Raw genomic sequence first — 23,324 nt, 5'->3', positions numbered from 1 at the left:
TGCCTCGAATATGACATATTTGATTTGTCCCTGGTTGTCCTGAAACAACAGATGCAGCTCAATCTTTTTTTAATGACGTAAAGATGAATCAATAATTGTCCTATTTGTAAGTAAGTTTTAAATATTGCCATTCTTGTTTAATAAAAAAATGGCAAAGTACAGAAATACAGTGGATGGAATCTAAATATTTTATTCTAATGAAAGTTGCTTGGTCAGAAGTGCAGGCCCCGTCTCCTGCAGGTGATAATAACATGGACCAATAGGCAGGCTTGGATAACTAAAGAGTCATAGTGCTGTGCCTCAACCAGCCGCCTCACTATCTGCTAAAAAAAGGTGCTATGCTAAGCCTTTAAGCTTCTTTCAGACACGCAACTCTAAATCATTAGCAGGAAATAACACCGGTCTATCGGGAAACAGAGCACGTCTGCACAAACCAATCACTGCAGTTGTCCTGGTTTAGCCCCGCCCTATGTGAGTGTATTTTTCATTATCCTGAAGAATTTATGAATGTAGTGTTGTGAGTCCTCTTAATCTGAAGTGACTTTTGACAGTGATTGATCTTATAATTTGCGCTCATTTTCCATAATTAGTTATCAGTATTTGCCATTAAAAAATGTAGACCATAAAGAGAACGTTATATGGTTAGAGTAGGACTATAGAGATTGAATGTCATCCTAAACACTGTATGATCAAGAATGGCAGTTTGATGGGCTGGTGCCATGTTCTTCCTAATGTGATTTGAGTTAGCTTGCATTAAGGTTACGTGCCCTCGCCTGGAGTTGTCATGCACTCTGCTCTACCTGGAGTCGCAGCTCTGTATTTATAGCAGGGCTTTCTTAATGTCTTCCCTTGTTATAGAGACACAGAGCTCGCTGTGTACCTGCTGTTTTGAGTCTGGATTATGTCCTGTCTGCGGCAGAAGGAACACATCTTAAACATGCAGTGAAAAGTTCTGCTTCTTCTTCTTCCTACCTTCTTCCCCGTTATCTGGCTTTGTGTTGTGACCAGTGAGCGCAGGTGGATAAAGAAAGGGGAGGATCTGTAACTTAAGACATGGAGCTCTTAGCGAGCACGGTTGACGGCCACAGAAGATAAACACAGAGACAAAGGCAGAGGGAAGCCACGGACATGTAGAATCAGGGAAGAGGAGACTCTCCGGCTGAGTGTATGAACTCTGTGGTTATGTGTGTGAGTGTGTGTGTGTGGGACGCCATGGGAGCTGTGCTGAGCTGGTTTGCCGCTCGCCTTTTTGCCTTGGTGCTGCACACAGCTGATGCACTGAAGCGCTGGAGAGTAAGTAAAATGTTGACATGGATTATGTGTGTGTGCGCACACTGCTTTTAAGAGGGAGAACAACCTGTTGCCTGTGACCTACTGTAAACTCCAGCTCTTAGCAACAACAATATGCAGAACATTTGTGATTGTTTCTTTTAGGAAACAGTGTCCATGGAACAAGTTTCTACCAAGAAATGTTGTATATCTTATTTCTTTACTTGCGTATCTATATGGTTTTATTGTTATCATCAAAATATGAATGTTATCCTATGGTTTGAATCACAAAAACATGTAGTGGCAGAAAGTCTAATGGGAATGGAGGCTAACGCTAGCAGTTTAGAAGTGGAAAATAACTTGGTGTTAACTAATGCTGCTAGTTGTTGATGTGGAAATCTTGTATTGACGCCCACAGGCTATGCAATATGACATTCTCCAGTTATTAATGCTGCACAGAACTTGACAGTGTGTCTTGTTGCAACTCTGGCTCTAGTCAACAGATGTCATAGGAAACAGTCACTCAGAGGATATTGGCTGCTGTTTCCTCATATCGGTCCATATGCACGATAGCTAAAGTATCATCATATACAACTTATTTTCGTGTGGGAATGCAAGTTTTAGTTAGACTTTAACACATTTGATTTGCTTTACCAATTGAAACTGAAGTTATTAACATGTTACCTGCTTTAATAGATTGTGACTTAATAGAAATAGCTAAGACTAAATGTGACACAACATGACTTCAGTCCGATGTGTACCTGGCTTTAGGATTTGTTGACCTGCTGTTCTGGTTGACTGACTCTTAGTATTAAAATCAATAGTTTACATATTGCCTTCTAAAAGACAGCCTGTTGCTGTTTGAGGATCGGCTTTAAGATTCTTATAGCCTCGTGCTAAACCACCTGTTGCTCCTGTGCTGATTTCTATCTCACCCTCTTTTTTTCTGCCTCCACAGCCCCAGGAAGCCCTCGAACACTCCCCCCACCCCTCTGAAGGATTAGGCTTAGAGGAGGGGGATTTGGGTGCTGACTCCCAGGAATGGTGCAATAGAGGCGCAGGAGGGGGGAACACATCGGATGAGTATTGTGACTCCCGCTCACGGCACAGCGACACCCTGTCAGATTTGAGTCCGGATGGGGAGGACTCTGTGGATGCCCTGCTGGGACTGGAGGGTGCATGCCTTAGTCGGAGAGCAACAGTCGGCACCTTCCGCACTGGGCAGAGAAAAGCCAGACGGAGAGAGGTGGTGACGGCAAAAGAGGAACGCAGAGATGCACAGACAGAGACTTATGTTGGACGATTTAGATGTAGCAGGAGGAAAAGCCCAGAGAACCACGTGGAACCTAATATTCCCACGAAGCTCAGACCTTCAGACCTGTGTCATCCGTATACAGAGGAACTAGACTTGCAACAGGAACAGTCCACTTTACAGGCCGTTTGCACCGCAACTCAAGTCAAGGACAGCACGGAGCCATACAGTTTACATGTACAAAGCCAACACAACACAGACACCTTTGACAAGAAGGTAAATAGTCCACCAGACACTCAGGAAGTGAAGTTGCATGCACAACCTGAAGAAAGCAACAGACTGAGTGAATCCACAGAAACATGCACAACACACATAGATACCACGGAGGATAGGGTTGTGGAGATACAACCACAGCAGATCACACATGAACACAACACACGGTTACAGACAGAAAGAGAAAGATTAGAAGTCTGTAGTGTTCAGGAAGTAGAGAATATTGAACTACTCAGCGCTTACTCTGTAGAGAAAAATACACATTTAAGTAGATGCAGTAGTGACTGTAATGATAGACCTCACAGACACAGAGAACATGTAGAACAGCACGGTGTAATTAATGAAGACAAAGACGTGCAGGCTCTTAAAGCGCACAAAGACGAAGGGGACTTGTGTAAGAGTGTGGGCACAAATGATAATGCAACCTATAACAGAAGAGAGAGTAATTGTAATGACATAACATGCATAGCTGATACACATTTTACACATCTGAAAGATACTCCGGCACACTCTAAACCAGAGACAGACTCTCAGTTAAGTACAGGAATTGTTGGTGCAAGTCCAAACATCACAGAAGCACATGGCACAAAGAAAAATAGTGCCTTAGAAAAGCTCACAGACACAATCAATACCGTTAATATATTGGCACACAATGTGGATGTTTGCTGTTCACGAACTGTGTGTGAGGAGAGACCGGCAGATATCCGCCCTCAGGTTTGTAATAGCGAAACAAAGCCTCAGGATAAGGCAAAGGTGTCGGGTGTCTGCCTTCAGGCGAGGCAGTTTGGGTGTGCACCACCTGGGACAGTAAATGAAATATGTTCATCCATCACATTTTCTGCAGAGACCTCAAACTCTTTTACATTGGACACCTGTTCTGCTGAATTAACCTCGGTCCCAAAGGCTTCTACTGGAGCTTCACCTGTCCAAACAGATCAAAAACAACCAGGTCGAACCCAGGGTTTGATCCCTAATCTCTTGGATCAGGGGGTATTTACAATAGAAATACCCTCTCATAGGCAGCTCAAATCTGCGAACAAGCTTCTGGAGAAGTCACAGTCGGGCTCTGTAGAACCAGGAGCTGACTCAACTCAAATCCCATCCTACATTTGTCAGGATTCTGATGAACGTCTGCCTCATCAAACATTCTCAGAGAATCTGCCGTTTTGTTCTGGCAACCAAGGAGCAGAGGAATCCTCCCGTCTGTTGTCAGAGAACTTTGGAGGAGAGAGAAGGAGGGAAGGATCACCCTGCTCGCTTCTCCAGCAAAACAAGGAGCACAAGGTGGAGGGTAGTCACGCTTATCATGAACAAATTGTTGTAGGCAGTGTCCATCTTCCACAGTTTGGCACAACAGAGCAAAGACTAGATCCAAAAGCAACTGTCAGTGATCCAGAAGCCTGCTTTACTTTAGGAAAAACATCAACCTGTCCTGTGGCTACTGAGTCCCCTCATGATATTAGCAGAGAACACCACCGGGTCAATTCCCTAACAAACATAAAAACTACTGTCAGCACACTTTCTAGTCATTGTAAGCAAGTTCAGCAGCTGCGTAAGATCCCTGAACCTCCCGATAGCCTGAACGCCTATTTTTCTCTCCTCTCAGACTCCAACAATAACACTGAGGCCAGTACAAAAGGGGTCGGAAGAGGGGAGGGTTCAGTCTGTTTCTCACGGGGAGCCCACGACAAAAGTAATGAGAGAATCATTTGTCCTGTAGTTGAACCGTCAATGAATGCGACCAATAACCCTTTCGAAAATGTAGCCAAGACCCAGGAACATTTTGAGGTGTTCCAGTCTTCTCTGGACTACAGAAGCAATCGCAGTAGTGAAGAGACTGAATCTGTGCTAGGGAAAAACATTTCTATCCACAGCCATTCAAGACTGGCTCATGCAGATGGAACTAAACCAGAGAAGAGTGATGAGGGCAATACTGTCATAAGTCTAGGGTTCAAGTGCTCGAACGCCGAAAGACATGAAGGTCTTGAACCCTTAGGGTCAAGTTCAGACAGCCTATTAATGGACAGTGCATTTAGCCATCACAGCTTATCTAACAGAGGAAAAGGCAGCTTATCCGAACCATTAAAGGAATATACACCGGCTGAGGGGTTTAGAGACCACACACAGGTCACATTGTCAGCTCCACAGCAGGAGGTCAGGGTGAGGTACACACACCCTGATGTCGGCCATAACCTGCTTCCCGTCAGCAGTTTAGAGCCAATTCTGGAGGCTGAGCGATCACTGGAATATTGTGGCACAACAGAGGATGACTTTAAAATCGAAACAAAGGAAGAATATGAGGTCATGAGGCCTACAGAGGAAGTTAGGGCTTACCTTTCAGGGGTCATATCCAGTCCCCAACACCAGCCTGAACTCGAAGAAGAATCTTTTACTTCTGCTGAATCAGAACCTGACGTGAGCCCAGCAACATCTTTTCTGCATGGTAGTGGCGGACCTAAGACTTCTGCCTATGATGCTGTGTCTTGCACCTCAGCGAGCAGCACCTGCGATGAGTTTGAGGATCCCGTTTCTCCTTTAGACAGAAATACCAACCATGACAAAATGACTAAGAGGAGCAAATCAAAAGGCAGCCAGGCAGGAAATAAAAGCTCGAAGTTTTCTGTATTTGCAAAAATGCCTTCTTTTAGGAAGTCTAAGGGCTCAAAAGGTGCAACAGGTGAGGAGATAACCCCGGAGTCATCTGATTGCGGAGGGGAGGGCATTCTGTCTGAGCAGGGGCCACATAGGGAGAACTCAGACGATGAGGTTTTTGTGAAAGGCAACGTGCTTAACCAAACAGTCCACCAGTCACTATCCTCAATGCATTATGAGATGGAAGAAGAGGACTCTGGCTTTTTCCCCTCTTCTCCCCAAACTCGCCATGTACGCCATGTATGCCATGTACAAGAGCTGGCCGGCCAGGGGAGTAATGGGGAGGGAAACGGAGGACCGAGCCCAGACAACCCCCTCCTCAGTCTTGCCCAGGCCCCCAATGGGCAGACGTACAAGAGGAGCAAGAGCAATGACAGTTTAAACATCCGCATGCGCTTTGCACAAGCACACAAGTCTCTCTCCAGCCTGTTTGAGTCCCGTTCTTTGGATAAGGAGAATGAGGAGCAGGCCACTGTGGGCACTGATGTGGATTCTGGTTTAGCCAAACAAACCTCGAGGAGGCTAAAAAAGGCCAGGGAGGCTGAGCTGCTGAAAAGAGCCATTTCAGTGCCAGAGGGGGAATGTACCAGCACAGCTTCTGGGCAGAGCTGTGAAGACATAACGTCTTCTCCACTCCTGGACAGGCTCAGCAGTCCAGGGTCTCCCACATCCCCCGGAGCCCGCCGCCATACTGATCCCATCTCTAAGCGGGAAGTTCCCTGGGAAGCGAGTGGAAATGAAACCCCCCATGGCTGTAAATCTGAAGGCCAGAGAAGGAAGTTATCACCTAATGGTGAACCTGCCACTGAGTCGGGCCTTCCTCTCTTTCTAGATGACTCAGCAGTCTCACAGCCAATCAACACCAGCCCTGTCTCACCTTTAAGCTCCTCACTATACACCCTTACTCAGCAGATTTCACCAGCCTGGACCAAGTCCCACCCAGGGGTCAGTGAGAGTTTGCCTAAAGGACCCGTACGGCCAATGAGCCCCAAACCCAACAGTCCCAGGCCGACAGCTCAGCGTAAAATCTTTTGCTACTCTCACTCAGCGAGGGCCAGTTCTGCCTGTCCTTTCCTTCTGAGCCAGTCGGTCAGCGTGGAGGGATTAACAGACCCCCCCGAGAGACCTAAGACCCTAAAACCGTCAGCTAGCCCTGTGGGGGTCAGCCTCAGCCCTGTGGATGCAGCCGAAGGCAGAATAGACAGCCAGTCACAAATCAGCTCCATTGGCTCTATCAACGAATTAGAGGTAAGAAAAGTCTGTTTGTCATGCATTTGAAAAGAAATGTGTGACATCTTTTTACAGAAATCTTATATAATCTTAATATATTGTGTTGCATTGTTGGAGAAGCCTGTGACCTAAGATTTTCAATGACATAATTACCCTGTAGCTATGTTAGTTTGACAATAAAGAACCTTGAACCTTAAGTACCAAGGTTTGTCTGAGATTCAATTGTGTGTATGTGTAAATGCCCTTCCTTTTGAAAATGTTAACGTCACTTTAAAACTGTATAGATGAACCGGTCCTTGTTAAGGTCTCAATTAAGATGCCAGTAGGGTTCCAGCTCCCTGGGAAAAGTGTTTCATCCCCTCCTCCAACGCACCCTCACTAACTCTGGCTTGGAATGAATAGAAAAATGGAGCAACACCAGTTAATCTCTTACTCTGCAGACGATGGTGTTAGTGTGTGTGGGTCTCAGGGTGGTTGCCAGTGTATCTAGTAGATCTGTTAGTATCTGGGTTGGGGACAGAGAACAAGTCGTTCTTTGTGGCTCTCCACGATCTAAGTGAAGAGGAGGAGAGAAACAGCAGAGTCAACTATTTTTTTCCCCCCCTCAGCCCCCAGCAGTGCGGTAGATTTCCATACTGTCAGTTACACGGTCACCATCGGGCCCACCGCCCTGCCAGTTCCTACAATAGTCCTGTGATACAAAGCCAGTAGGAAAACTGGAGGACTAGCCCCACCTTGTGGCATCCTCCCACTTTAATTCAATCTCATTTACCATAGCCATGTTTAGGCTCATCCCAGTCGATGGTTATGGGCTTGGGTCACCAACTTTCTTTTTCCTTGTAATTTGGAGCTGGATATTTTATTTGGTTAAAATTGTAGAACCTTATGAAACCGGATATTTTGGAGTCTGGATGGCACACATAATATCTATGGAAACACATGAAGAAAATGGAGGTGAAGGAGAATAAAACTGCATATTTGAACAGCATTTTTCATTAATACATTTAATTTCATTGTTTACTCTGCCAAATGACGACACAATGCAATACGATTTTGGTTCGTTTCTCAAAAATCTAGAGATATAAGCAGCAGTTGAAAAGGTGAATGTGACTAACCAGTAAACTGTGCACTTAAAAGGGAACACCAAACAGTGGTCGCCCTCGCAGCCTGTCCAGAACAAGAAGGCTGTTGGAGGTGAAGAGCGAGGTGAAGAGCGAGGTGAAGAGCGAGGGGAAGAGCGAGGGGACGCCCTCTGTGGTTCTCAGTGGGCTGAGGACAGGCTGCTGGGTGGGCGTGGTCCGTGACGGAGGTGGCCAGCAGCGAAGGAGAAGGTTTCTCGACGACCACTGGATCGAAGAGCAAAAGAGAAACAAACGCAAACTGGCCAGAGCCATCCGGGGGAGTCTGGGCCAGCTCCACACGCTGCTGTCTGAAGACATGGACAAAGTAAGAAGGGGCCACAGCGCCTCCAGCCGCCGAAGCAAAGATCCGAACCTTGGAAGTCTTTGTTACACTCCTCTCTTCTCCTGTTTCTGAGTTTCCGTTCCTCCTGGACAGTCTGCTCCTGTCTGATGGCTTTGTATCGTGGATATGAAGCCTATCGTCACTTTACTATCTGCTTCAGGCATGGCCTCCTACATTTCCACTCTTCTGCACATTCACGCATGCCTTTTCTTGTATTCTTTTCTTCCTTTTCTGCAATTTCTTGATCGTTTTTTTTTTACGGGCTCATGTCCGCCTCGCAGGTAAATAAATGTTGGTGATGTCAGTGATTTGAAAATAGTCCTCTGTTATTCCCACAGACTGATGCTGGAGTGAGCTTGGGTCCCATTGAGGCTTTCCGTGGGATGCCCCTGAAATCCCACTGCTTCTCTCAGAGCACCCCCATCGGTCTGGACTGCCTCGGCTGGAGAAGACACATCTCCTACTTCTGTAAGTACCCTCTCTGACTAAGTGTTCTGCATTTAACACTTCCTCTCCAGATTCACCTTGGGTTGGTGAATACACTGGCGGTAGGAACATATGAACCATGTGACATTTTGGTTACCTTATTATCTCCCCAAAAGGATGTTGGAACCCCTGATAGTATTGCTGATTCATGAGCTCATTTAAATATTCATTGTATTGCTTGTTTATAGATAACTGTCCATAATGTATGTGCTGTTCTTAGTGTCATATGGCAGTACAATGTTTTGTAGTTGAGGCACAGAACCGGTGCAGTTCATTATTCCACCTGGTGGCTGCAGTAAGCTCTCACTGTAACATTTATCAGTTACCATACAGATGCATATAATCAATACTAATATGCCATCAGATTCTCCTTTCTTCATACCCAACTTTTGACCAGAGAGAAGAAAGACAACATAATTTTAGACCATATTACTGGAAATCATGCGACATAAATATTTATGGCAACAACTACTAAATATATCACTTGTAGTAGGATATATCTTGCCAAATGTGACTAGGCAGCAGATCTCAAAGTGAGGTCAGTGGTCGTGCTGCAGATGTCGTCAGTATAATTAGATTAAGCGGACTTATTTCAATTGTCTTCTGAATCATGAGACGGGTGCAGTGTGGGCATGAGCGCACACACAGAGACACTTTAATCTTTCTACGCAGTGCTATGCATTATCATTGTGAACCCCAGCAGAGCAGAACTAATCTCCACACTGATATATCTCTTTTTTTCTCATGTAATCCTCTTTTAAGGTGGTTTCATTAGTCTGGAATCTAATACCACCCGTAGGAATGAAGGCTTGATCTACAAAAATGCAGACATTCCACCGTTAGGTCAGCACTGTTAGCCTCGGGTGCATAGCTTTAGATTTAGCCGATCATTGAGCGTGACTCCACTATGACAAGGCTTCATGTGCAACGCTGGCTTTGGACCGCATATTATATATATATATCCTTATAGAATAAGGAGGGAAAATGTTGATATCCTTTGATTTACCTGAGCCCTTTTCAAAATACATATTCTGTTTTTTGTGTCATAAACACAATATGTAAAATGTAAAGGTTGGTTCACCCACATTACAAAATGAAACATATTTTTTCCATTGCACATTGTGGTGTTGATCTCTGCAGATATATATATATATTTTATTTGTCAAGAATTGGGGATCATGCAGAATATACTGTCAATGGTATTTCTTTGCAAGAAAGTAGGTCCAGGTTCTGTGCATTTTCCAAACTAACAGAGTTTATACAAACGGATTAAACCTCCCGTGTATTGGGATAGAGACAGACATTCTTGATAAGCATAATTAAAATAAAATGCCAATATTTCATTGTACCGCCTCTTGAAGCTGATTGAAGGCTAATATACTTAGTTTAAAAAATGTGTTGGTGAAGCCTCTGAGTGTGTCACACCATTTGCTTCAAATGGCTGCTGTCATTTATCTGTTTAATCATCATTATATATATGATCCTGTAGATTCAGCTTGTTAAACAGCATTTACATAATACATTTATTAATATATTCGTCAATCATGAAAGTCCCAGAACCAATATGGATGAAAATACCCAGAAACATAATCTGAAAATCTGCTCTGTAACTCACTGTAGAATTGAAAACCAATAGAGACTGTGCAGTGTGTGTATAGTGTGTGTGTGTGTGTGTGTGTGTGTGTGTGTGTGTGTGTGTGTGTGTGTTTGTTGTTGTGTGTTCGGGAGGGTGGAGGAAAGGGGGGAGGAGTGAGCGAGGGAGAGGGCTGGCTGTTTTCATCTCCACCTTAGTGGATACTGCACCATTAGTGAGCCGTTTACGCTGCAGGAACCCCCCTGAAGGACCCCCACTGATGTCAGCCTGGAGAGAGAGAGCGAGAGAGAGAGAGGCTGTTGTTGCATGAGAGCGATCCAGAGCAGAGAGGTGGAGGAGAGCAGCGCTGCTACAGCCGGCTGTGAATGGGAGGAGGAAGCAGCAAGTTGACAGCTGAAGCTTACCTCAGCGTATAGTGCCGCAGATATCCTCCGCCTCCTCTTCCTCCTCTGCGCTCTCACCCTGGGGATAAACCACCTGCTCAGCCTGTCTTGCCTCTTCTTCATTTCCACTTACTTCTTCACTGCCCATTGCCGTCTCCCCCCTTGTTGTCGTCCACCCTGATCGGGATGCGGACCCAGCAGGGCTCTGGAGGGGGCGTGCCCCTGCCCGGGGGCAGCTGTGGCAGCAGCGGCAGCTTGGGGCTGTCTCCGGGCTCCGACTCGGACGGTGGGAGCCCCACAGCCGGGGTGGTGGACAGCATGTTGGACGCAGGGCTCGGGGTGGGTGGATGTATGGGTGGAGGCGGAGGTAGCTTGGGTGGAACTCTGAGGGGGGTCCTGTCTCGCTATTGGAGCTTGGAGAGTCTGCACTCCACCACAGGTAAGTGCCTGATGCAGACCCCTCTGGAAATCCCTCAATTCCTCTGAGCTTTGTAATCTGTAATCAAATATAAAGTCTCTTTTGTCATACACATGGTGAGACCACACATGCTCACAAGCAGACTGGCACACTGCCATGGGGAGAGTGTGTTATTCAAGGTTGGACTGGATGTACCCTGTGTGTTTGTGTTTGTGTGTGTGTGAGCGTCATGCCAGCCGTTGAGCTGACACTCTGTCAGCGAGGGGCTGTGTTGACGTGTTTGGGTGGGCCTTGGCTTTCTAGAAATGCAGAGAGAGCCAGAAAATACCATCAGTCTTATGGTCTTGCTTACTGATTTCAGTCTGTGTATTTCTCTGCTAAACACACAGGTCATAGATTGTGTGTGTGCACTCGAGGTGGCCTTCAGATTGAACGACCAATCTGATTTTCATTCCTCAACTCTCTTGGGCTTAGATGTTTTTCAAAAATCAGTGCTTAGAAAACCTTGTTTCGGATAATTTGACTGTTATATTTTTTAAATGACAGCACATGACAGGAGAAAGAGAAGGAATGACAGGCAAAGTGTCAATGAGTCAAACCATCAATGGTGATCGCATGGCCAGTGTTTGTTGACATTCCACAAATATATATATATTTTAACAAATATCTTATGCAGACACTTAATATCTGTAGACAACATTTGAAAATGAAAAGAATGTAGTATATGCAGGTTTTTTTAATACTGTATTCAGGGTATGTGTTGCTGTCCAGGCAGCAGGGATTACACTTTTTTTCTTGGTCTTCTATGTGCTTCTAGAAAGGTGCAATGTAGGAAATGTCATATTGTAAGATTTGGAATATTGCAATTGTTGGTTGTGGTTTTAGTGTCAGTTTTTGCTCACGAACACTAGCTGCAGGCTTGTTAGTGTTGTAATGTCTTGTAACAATGTATATTTCCTTGTCTCAAGCCCTCTTCTTTATACACATCTCAAAATTGACGTGCAAATGGGGCTTTCACTCACCGCCTGCCTATACTTCTGTTGTTGTCATGGAACTGCATTTACCGTAGCTCTGCTGCAGAAGGACCAAACACTCAGGACTGTATTCATCTGTGAAACGCAGAGAAATCAGGAGCGGCACGATCTGCCTCTTTAAAATGTCATCACATTAGCGTTATTGTGACTACCAGGCGGTGTGTGTGTGTGTGTGTGTGTGTGTGTGTGTGTGTGTGTGTGTGTGTGTGTGTGTGTGTGTGTGTGTGTGTGGTGTGTGTGTGTGTGTGTGGTGTGTGTGTGTGTGTGTGTGTGTGTGTGTGTGTGTGTGTGTGTGTGTGTGTGTGTGTGTGTGTGTGTGTGTGTGTGTGTGTGTGTGTGTGTGTGTGTGTGTGTGTGTGTGTGTGTGTGTGTGTTGTGTGTGTGTGTGTGTGTGTGTTGTGTGTGTGTGTGTGTGTGTGTGTGTGTGTGTGTGTGGTGTGTGTGTGTGTGTGTGTGTGTGTGTGTGTGTGTGTGTGTGTGTGTGTGTGTGTGTTGCAGAAGGGGGAGGGTTAAGATGTACAGTAGAGTGGGAGGAGGGTCAGATACAGCTCTGAATATTACCATTGGTATATTAGCAAGTGTTTTTCTGCTCAGTGGGAGGCGGAAAACTAGCATATGTGCTGCATGCTGTTGAGGAAATAAATAACACAAACTTGGGTTACTACAGTGCGTGTAAAGAAATGTGTGTGTATGATGTAGTCGTGTATATAAGCATGTGTCCTTGACCGAAGGCTGTTTCTTTGTATCTATGTTTCTCTGTGCACAATCTCACTCTCTCTCCCATTCACACCTAGAAACACATTAAACACACACAGAGAAACCTTTATCTAACTGTCAATGCTAGTGTCTTCCACTATCATGATATGTCCTTAAACCTTACTGAATAGGTTAAGATTATGCTTTAAGAAAAGTAACAATATGTCATCCGAACATGTCTAAAGGAAAGTGTCTATTCTCGTTCCAAATGGCAAATGACTCGAAGTAGGGAAAAGTGGCGCAAAGGTGTGGGGCGGAAGCTTTTCAAATGGTGTTAGATGATCTGTTTGATGCAGACTCAAGCCCTTAGGTGTTGTAATTTCACAAAACTTTACTCAGAGAGGGGGTGGAACAGATATGATTCAATACTGCCAAAATGATGACGGCTTGCCATTAGGGGCATTAGATAAGAAAACTACAGTGAGAAACACTGACAAACGATATTTTGTAGTTTAGTTTTGAAGACTTGTTGGTCCCAATGTACCGAAAGCGCTGTTTTGCGTTTGCCCTTGACGTCCCCTTCGGAAAGTGAAGGGGACTATAGGGTTGAGATTTCCCGTGACGAAGATTAGAAGTTTAATCTGATTTGGGCTGGAGGACCTTTTTTTTCTTTAAGAAGGGTGCAGGGGCAAGTGAAAAGTCCCTCCATGACACACACACACACACACTCACTCACTCACTCACTCACTCACTCACTCACTCACTCACTCACTCACTCACTCACTCACTCACTCACTCACACACTCACACACACACACATACTTTGCAGGTTCGTCAATGTCTTCCACAGCAAACTGGGGAAACTATTTCTTATTAATGGAGCAGGCTTTGTGCAGGGGGGGTTTGTCATAGTGAAAGAGCGAAGGGACAAACACAAACTGTTGACACTAAAGTAGGACATGGGTTTACACGTGTATTTGGCGATATAGCGTGAGAAGATATACATCGTGAACTTAGAATCTATTGCTTGAGCCCTTGTTAGCATATAGCAGGATGTGGCTCAGCAATGGTGCAAACCGTCCCCTAAAGAGCTACCATCACTTATGTAACTTCCTCCTTTGACAATACAATTTGTCAAAACTAATGTGTGTTCATAATTGCCTTTTCCAGTTGCTTGGCCCCCGGTTCTACGGTTTTCATTGATTGGCTTTGGAGAACTTCATGCTTTAGATGTGCTTTCTTAAGTCTTGAGCACTCACACCTAAACATGTAGAGTCAAACGGACCAACATTCACCAATGGACATATTTTATTTTGTGTATGATGCTGCCACAGAGGTTGTGTGTGTGTGTGTGTGTGTGTGTGTGTGTGTGTGTGTGTGTGTGTGTGTGTGTGTGTGTGTGTGTGTGTGTGTGTGTGTGTGTGTGTTGTGTGTGTGTGTGTGTGTGTGTGTGTGTGTGTGTGTGTGTGTGTGTGTGTGTGTGTGTGTGTGTGTGTGTGTGTGTGTGTGTGTGTGTGTGTGTGTGTGTGTGTGTGTGTGTGTGTGTGTGTGGTGTGTGTGTGTGTGTGTGTGTGTGTGTGTGTGTGTGTGTGTGTGTGTGTGTGTTGTGTGTGTGTGTGTGTGTGTGTGTGTGTGTGTGTGTGTGTGTGTGTGTGTGTGTGTGTGTGTGTGTGTGTGTGTGTGTGTGTGTGTGTGTGTGTGTGTGTGTGTGTGTGCGCGTGCGTGTGCGTGCGTGTGCGTGCGTGCGCGTACATGTCTGGGATTGGCCCATTCTTACGGAGGGTCTGTAAATTAAAGTAAGGGCAACTGGGAAGCACACTGTGCCGCACACACACACACACACACACTGGCAAATGTCCTGTTCTGTGGGGCAGGAAACAGTGCGGGAGGAGGGAGGGATGTCTGAAAGCATCCATCACAAAAAATGAGAGGCACGGGGCTCTCTGGGAAATAGGTCGCTGTGGAACATCCATTCGCCCCGAGGCTTCTTCGTGTTCTACCTCCAATGAAGTTACTTACAGTAGTTGAGACGGGCAGCGGGGAAAAAAGAGCAGGACTACTGCAATTATTTTCTTAGTTCTATCTATTTTTTGTAACTACATTGTCAACTAATGCATCACTTCAGCTCTGCAATGTGCATCGAAAGTGCGTTATGAAACCAAAAACAAGCGTAAAACAGATTCAAGGTAGTTTTTACACATCATTGAACAATGGATTAATTTGATTCTGAACTATATGACATGCATCACACGCCGAACCACCCTAAAGACCAATGAAAATCCATATAGCACAACATGTTCTGTCCATTGTCTGACAATATTCAATATACTGTAGTCGAACTCGTCAAAGCACAAGTGCCATCTAAAGTGCTGGGAGCAATTATCTCTGCTTAATGGCGTTGTTGTCTCCAAACAGCCCATTACGTGGTGTCGGAGCGGCGTGCTGCGTTCCATAAAAGACAGAAAGCTGTATTGGGGCGCATGATGTCATGCAGCAACTGAAGAGAGAGGTTTTCCCACAAAAATCAATATTCATCAGTGTTTTTCCACTGAATGACGATTGATTAAACAGTCAGTTAGAACTGAAATGTTGGTGTTTATTTTTGAATTCTCGCATTATTAATAATGTCCATGATTTATGATAAATAATAGCATTTAGTGTTTATGTTAGGACGTAAGTGAATTATCTGACACCTGTGCTTGGTAGAGCCTATGTGGAGTCATTTCAGTGTTCATGCACTGTTTAATGTTGTGAGCCTTATAATTGTAGGAAATATTGAAGTCAGTGCTTTGTGTTAACATATTTTTAATAATTAGCAAGGCTTGGTTTGCCCAATACTCTGGTTTTTGAATAATTACCTACTAAACGTACAACATTAGTGTAAATGACATAACAAAGTTGCCTTGATTAAAAAGAACAACACAATTAATTTCATAGTTTAATTCAATAAAGAAATACTTTATTTCATGTAATATTATAATCGTTAAATATGGCATGATTTAATACAGTTTGTTTAAGATTAATCTCCTTTCACAACAAGAGGCCAACGAGGTATTTGTTTTATGTTTTCATATGTCCTATTTTCATTCATATATGTATAGCACAATATGCTAATATGTTTGGCTATGTATACGTGTTATTCGTTGTTGTCGTTCTCACGGCGTAACTGAAGAGGGGAGGCTACAAGATGAAAATTCCAAGAAATAAACGCCCGTTTTAAAGAACCGACCTGTGTCTGTGTCGTGAAGAGAGCTACAATTAGCCTCTCTTGCACTTTGTGTTTAATGATTAATGTCTAAAATAAGCATTTTTAGATGAAAAAGTTTAAATGGTGACTGCTATAAACATTATACCTATCAACATGTCAACATTGTCATTGTGAGCGTTAAGTAGGGTGTGGCAGAACATTCTTTAGTCACTTCATTTTGACCAACACTATTATATATACTTCCTTCTTTTCATGACCTTTGACCCTCCTCAGTGTGAGGCACATATACAGAATGAATGCAGTGTTCAAACTGGATTTATCATACATTTAATAGTCAACAGCCTCCCTGTTGCTAGCTTGGCAGCGACTGTACTACACAGAAAGCTACAATTATTTCTCTTTGTTGGAGAAGAGGAAGAAAAGAGTGCTTCGCGTTCTCGGCTCGCTCATTGGCAGGCGGATAGTGAGAAGTCTCTCCCTTTAAATAGATTTCCTTCTGACGGCCCGGGCTGAGAAGAACTGAGGCTGAAACTCTCTTGTTCTTTCTTCGTTTCCCTTCATCCCGTCCATCGCACTCGCTCTGCCCATCACCAAAGGGCAGAGCAGGTTTGGCACGAGCTCGCCGGTACAGCTGCCTACACACTGGATGCTCACACTGCTGATTGACAGGCAGGCAGAGACAGGATCGTGGGTGTTCGGGAGGAAGGAGGGAGACAAATAAATAACAAGTCCACAAATATCTATAGCTGCCATCACTTCAGATCAGATGGTGCTTTCGTACAGCCACGCCTGATTCAAAGCAGAAAAACGAATACAAACATTCACTAGCATTGTTTGTAAGAAATAGTACACACTTTTTTATATTTTCAAATCCCTATAGTCTTGTGCAGATGCAACTGAATGAATCAAGTAACGTCTCCCCATGTGCTACGACACCACAGAGGTGTAAGAGCGGCAGTTTGCACCTTGTAATTGGTGTTTGAGAGGCTTCTAACACGGAGAAAATAGACCTCTACTCTTGACTACTTAACAGAAAATAAAATGGCAACAACAGGGCTTGGGAGCAGTGGTCGCGTTAACCGAATTACCCCCCTCCCCCGTCAGCGCGAGTGAGTGACGAGTTGTGTACAGACTGACAAAAAGTAGACTAAAATAATTCGTTTTCTTTGACTAAAATAACACAATTACACATTACATTTTTGTATTGGAACTATCTCTCTGCTATAAAACCTTTCTTTGAGGTCTGTTATATCTCAAAACCAATGCAAACCAAGCTCTAGAGGTAATAAGCATTTCATGTGTTCAAAGATCACACCAGAGCTAACGGATAAACATTTAATTCATGTTAGACAACTTTAGAAGTGGTTGTGGTTTGGCAGGGTGCTAAAGTATACATGACACTACATGAGCAACCCGGCTGCTTCCATAAATATCTCGACATACACATGCTGTGGTTTAGGCTGCGTTGCCTCTGGCGATGTAACGCTTCTGCATGTCTTAGTACAGTACATTTCCAGGGGGAGAATACCCTTTTAGTGTACTACACTGTATGCCCTTCTCCCCTGTGCTTCCTTGTACATTATTTAATGCCTTTTCTAAGTGATCTGCATTTGTCTCTGCATAAAGAAAACTGGCTTCTCCATTCTGACAGGTGATTTGTCCAATTTGAGTGTCTTAGCTAATTCTTGTTTCACTGTGGCATTCACTCTATTTCCAAGAGCTATCAGGAACGTTTTCACTTCTTCCATTGCCTTAATTGTCTACCCCGTCAAAAGTCAACCCCTTGTTGATTCTCAGTAACTTATTTCGGCTCCCATTGCCTTCTCCCTCCTTTTAATATTGCAAAGAAACAGTTCTATCAAAAGTGTCTTTCTGTTTGTTTTCTCGTCCTTAGTTGCCCTCCAGACCCGGCTTCGGTTACAGTAGTATTGATAGAACATGAACTCTGGTTTATTGCTTGTCCTGGGTCAGCTGAAGTGGCTGACTTGTCAAGAAATACAGATAAATGTCAGTATCGCTATCATGTATTCCTAAGTGTTCCCTTTCTGTCAGCCACAAGGGCAGCTAAGGTTAAATTCTTTCTCAAGTTTTCAGTAACACGCTCTTCCTGTGTCTGCACATTCTGTGTTACCTCCTCTGCGAACCCTTCTGATAGGCTTATCTTATCATAGCTGCTCAGGCCTACCACCCTGTGAAAGAGGGATGGTTTGAGTTGTCTTCCCAAGCTGTGTGTGCATAGGCTTTCTATCCTTGTCAGACACTTTTTTGTTTACAACAGAAAAATCTTCTGGAAATGACGGCCTTGTTTGTACAAAGTGTCGTCTGACCACATCTAAATACAAGACGACTGAGATACAATCAGTCTTACTAATGGTTACTGTCAGACAGTCTCTCCACATACGCAGTGGGTGAGGAATGCAAAAAGAGAGAGAATTTACAAGTCTGCCTAATAAAGCGACAGCCCTTCAGTCCATTTCATGTTGGGTCACTTTGCAAATGATTTAGTGTTGGAAGCTTGCCCTTTTTGCAGTTAGCCCTGTCTATATTGACCACATATTTCTCTTAATATTTATGTATTGTTTGGCCACGTTCGGCTGACCCCTCACAAACATTGTATCACTCTCAAGCCGCCTTTGAGAGTGCTGGGTCTTAAAGATAAGACCTCGGTCCTGTCAGACTCCAGAAATCACACTTTGAGGTGCTGAAACCTGAGCCAGGAGTCACTGACATTTCCAAGGAGTGTGTGATTGTTATAGACTGTTGTTTTGTGCTTCAACACTGAGAAGCCATTCGTTGTAAGACTCGAAGTAGCACGGTCATGGTCAGTTAACCCTCCATCAGCAAAATAAGTTATAAAATCTATTATTTATGTTCTTAATAACTTTCTAATTTGCTGCTTCAGTTCCATATTGGTTCGGTAATGTCCTAATAAAGCTGTTATGGCGAATATGGAGTTTTTCTCCGCCTTAAGTCTTTTACTTTCGCAGCCAGAAGGAGCCATCGATGTTGGAGATTCCTGAAGAGAGCTCTCGTCTACCTTACCGTCCTCCTCTTGTCCTTTATTCGCCCATCCCCCCTCTCTCACTCCTCATCTCCATCCCTGCCTCCCCCATTCCTCTGATAATAATGCAGGCGAAGGTGTGAGGCGGCGGCAGTAGGAAGAGGAGGAGGAGGGATATCGAGGTTCATACAGTAGTGTGTGTCAGCTCCCATTCAGTGTGTGTGTGTGTGTCCTTGTACAGTGTATAGCTTTCATATACTGGCCATGTACGGCACAGAGCCAGAGGAGGAACAGATCCCGGCACTTCTCGGCACGCACTTCTCTAAACCTCCCCCTCCTCGGTCTATCGTCCCCACTCTTTCTTCCACTATGTCATTTTCTCTTCACTTCACTTGTTCAGAGCCTGTAAGTCCTCATCAGAGAAGATCAGCTGGGAGCGTCATGTTTATGTATATTAGACTTAATAATAAGACATAATTGACATATGTCCCCCAAATGTAATAATTCTTTGTTGAAAAGTTACTGAGCCTCTGCTGTACATTCATCTGGGATTATTTCCATGTATGGGCACTTGTCCATCTTCTGGTAAATATTGCCGTCATTCTCTTTTACTGAAAGTGTGCAAAAGTCGGATTTGAAACACATCTCCCAGCTAGCAGATTGTATATTTCTTAAACAATACTAATTTGGATTTTTACATAATATTGATCATATAGCAAACAGGAAATTAACGTGTAAAGTGAGCTAATTCTCTTGCTGATTCTTGTGTTGTGTTGACAAAATTGATCTGAATGTAATATTTCCAACGCACAGATCTATAGGTTGATGACAGACAGCTTTAGAGAATGTCGTTAGGTCTCTAAACACTATTGACAATTTGCCTTTTATGCATCATTATCTAACTCCATTCTCTTAAGTTGATAATCGGACTGTAAACGGCTCACACAAGAGGAAGTCATGTGACATATTCTCATCAGTTATGAAGATATTTGCTGGATACAATGGTACCTCAGAAATATATATAGAGGCTAAACTGCTGCCAGACCTATAGCTGGTTTTGAGATGGGTTGTAATGAAGCTGCTGGTTACATAAGGAAGTGAGGTACGGTGCATATATAAACCATTGAAGAGATCATCCTCTGTTTGGAAAGCTGATCTGCTTCAGGAGATAATGCCATTCACTGGCTTTAATTACTCTCCTCTGGCCAGTTAATCCCCCCCACACACACACACACACACACACACACACACACACACACACACACACACACACACACACACACACACACACACACCCTCACCCATGTTCCCTTAGTCGCTGTGTTTTGGAACAACGTAACTGTTTTGGAACCCTGTTCACCATTTACTGATTTGATTCAAACTGTATACAGAGCAGGTTTATACTAATGCACTGGGCAGCAGATCAGATCCACGCTGGGCCAGCATAGCTCTCATGCTGGCTCTCTTCCCTCTCTTCCCTCTCTCCCCTCTCTCCCCTCTCTCCTCCCTCTCTTCCCGGCACAGTCACACCGCTCTAGGTGGCACTTGGTCTGGCTCGGAGGTCAGGGTCCGTTGCACTTAATCCAATCCTTGGCTTCTTTCTCCGATGTCGATGAGTGTCTCTCTGGGCCATACGTGCTCCAAAAGCTCCGAAGCATCAAAGGGGAAAAGACGTACAAATAGTAATAATGTAGTTAAGGTCATGAGAGTTCATCAAATAATATAAACACATATGAACTCCCTCCATTGTCAAAATCAAAGCTGCATCTTTTCCAAACCAGTATCAGTACCACCCCAGTATATAGTGCATTGCAATAGGGCTGTAATTTACAAAATAGCAGCTCTAAGGAAGGGCTATTCATGGCGATATACATGTACTTTTTACATTGCATACATTAGCAAAGTGACTTGGTATAAGTCTTAGCATCTCCGTACAGAACCTTAGTTGAATATCAGCCTGGATGTACATTTTTCAAGCATACCATTGTTGAAAAAAGAGCAGCTAATATTGGCAACAAGTTGCTGCTGAATGTCGTCTCCCTGTTGGTTGGATGTTTCGGGGCCCTCGGGGTAGGGGACAGTCAAAGGGTCATCCCAAAGCGCTGTTTCCCACCACTCATCTGCCCCACTCTGGATTTCTCATGGTTGACATGTCGGTGGGGTCTGTTTCTATTTATAAAATCAGAAACAACACAACAGGGAATGTTTCCTCTGCATCGGAACACATCCTCCCTGGGTGTGATTGTACTGTGTGAATGTGTGTATATGTAAGTATATCACCTAATATACTGTGTGTCTTTTTTAAATGTACGCATCGATACCCAGTATAACGAGCCAGTTTGTGTTTGTCTTTCCAGTACTTTGTCACTTGAATATAGAACTATTGATTGACAATATGATTATTTGTGTTCACTACAAACATTTTGTGGTTTCAAGTGCATTGCATTACTTCACTTCTTTGTTTGTTACTTGTGTGTGTGTGTGTGTGTGTGTGTGGATGTGTGTGTGTGTGTGTGTGTGTGTGTGTGTGTGTGTGTGTGTGTGTGTGTGTGTGTGTGGTGTGTGTGTGTGTGTGTGTGTGTGTGTGTGTGTGTGTGTGTGTGTGTGTGTGTGTGTGTGTGTGTGTGCTGTGTGTGTGTGTGTGTGTGTGTGTGTGTGTGTGTGTGTGTGTGTGTGTGTGTGTGTGTGTGTGTGTGTGTGTGTGTGTGTGTGTGTGTGTGTGTGTGTGTTGTGTGTGTGTGTGTGTGTGTGTGTGTGTGTGTGTGTGTGTGTGTGTGTGTGTGTGTGTGTGTGTGTGTGTGTGTGTGTGTGTGTGTGTGTGTGTGTGTGTGTGTGTGACCTGGAAGTCCTCACTTGTCAGCCTTATCCTAAAGCTGGAATTCCTGCCTTTTCTCCTTAAGGCATGATCACCTGACTCCACTGCATGTTGAATGTTTGAATGGGATCAGTGGACTGAATGTGCAAAGAAGAATTTGTGAGTTGATAAACCTGATGGGAAAAAGCATATTACCTCCCCTAGATGAATTTAGCTTGGTGTCAACAACCCAACACTGTGAATTAGAACTCGTATGAAAATAGGAAGCAGGGTATTCCTCTCGCAGGGAGAAAGCAGCTCTGACGTTAAGTTAAACAACTGTCTGTGTTGTGTAATGTTCAGTAGATTAATATCCTTGTGTTAGAACTGTTTAGCTAAGACCAGCGTCAGCCTTTCCAACTACTACAAAAACAAGCTTTAAACCAAATGTTTTAAAATCAGTCGTCTCTTCATAATGAGTCATGGTGGTTATTCTGATGATGATGAATAAACCGTATACATCTGAAAATAAATGTTACTTCTTCATTAAGATATCAAGTGTTATGTTTGACATCACAAAGGAATTAACTATTTTTAAGACGCCTCCCTGTTTTCTGATATGCATCTGGTTTACAATCCACAGCGTCATGTAGCTTACAACTATTGCACATTATGTAGGAAGAACTATGAAGTAATACAAAACATTAGTAGTCCAGGAAATGCCCTGTGAAAATGACTTTTTTTGTATACTGTCGTTTAGGTGTTGATTCACGTGAATAGTCATTTCCCAGGATGTTTTGTGTCAAACATTTCCTTATATATTTACTTAATCCAGTCACTGTTTCATACCAAACAAGTTAGCTAATTACAAAGGAGAATTTAAAGTACTTTACAATGTATCTCAGTGCAAAACAAGCTGGCTGGTGAGGGGATTTGGAGGAAATATTTCAGGGGTGTCGAAGCCATCTGGAGGTGGAGTGAACAATCCCATCAGTATGCAGTGGATCCAGAGAGATGCTTGAGGAGCTGTCCCTCTGTCTGCTGCCATGTACGGGCATCAGCTCTTTAACAGAGGAAATGAGGGATTGAGGAAACAAGGAAGCATGACAGGAGAAGAATTCAGGCATGACTGACAGATGGTCATGAAGCTGTAGGAGCACTGGGAGTTCCTACAGTTTACAGAATATCAGTTCTTAAAACAATGTATATTATTTGTATGTTCTTGACCTACTGCTAAATTGGTGTACTCACTGTCCAGTTTGACTTCCTCCGAGACATCCTAGCTCTCTGATTTACCTTTGAGCCTATAGACTGGCGTTTTATCCGGCCCCTGTTTGATGTTTGTTGCGAAGTATGTGAGTCCATCAGAAATCAGAAGGAGGCTCTAATGAGGCACAACATGCTGACACAAAAGCTTTTTCGCCGCGTGAGTTATTTGTCATTCTGTTTGTTCTCGGCATCAAAATGAGGCCATCTCTCCGTCTTCACATTACCACGCAGATTTCCTTTATCATGTTTTATTGTCAGCATGTCCATGGTGTGCCTGCTGCGTCAGTGCCCCCCCCCCCCC

General features: G+C 44.0%; 1 protein-coding gene across 4 annotated transcripts in view; it reads left to right on the top strand.

Moving 5' to 3' along the window:
* Nucleotides 1-23,324, top strand: part of arhgef4 (Rho guanine nucleotide exchange factor (GEF) 4) — a 70,147-nt gene that overhangs the window by 23,415 nt on the left and 23,408 nt on the right. For 2 of the 4 annotated variants that reach the window (XM_034146888.1, XM_034146881.1), the window contains exons 3-5: nt 2,228-6,694; nt 7,814-8,122; nt 8,479-8,608. In XM_034146888.1, coding sequence (XP_034002779.1) covers nt 2,228-6,694; nt 7,814-8,122; nt 8,479-8,608 — 4,906 coding nt within the window. Of the gene's footprint in view, nt 1-1,275; nt 1,294-2,227; nt 6,695-7,813; nt 8,123-8,478; nt 8,609-10,551; nt 11,043-23,324 lie in introns of those variants that run through there. The other 2 variants (XM_034146899.1, XM_034146908.1) reach the window with 2 other exon arrangements.

The sequence above is a fragment of the Trematomus bernacchii genome, unplaced genomic scaffold, assembly GCF_902827165.1.
Source record: "Trematomus bernacchii unplaced genomic scaffold, fTreBer1.1, whole genome shotgun sequence".
Lineage (NCBI taxonomy): Eukaryota > Metazoa > Chordata > Actinopteri > Perciformes > Nototheniidae > Trematomus > Trematomus bernacchii.
Note: the sequence above shows the minus strand (reverse complement) of the source record. Positions and strands in the feature narration are given on the sequence as shown.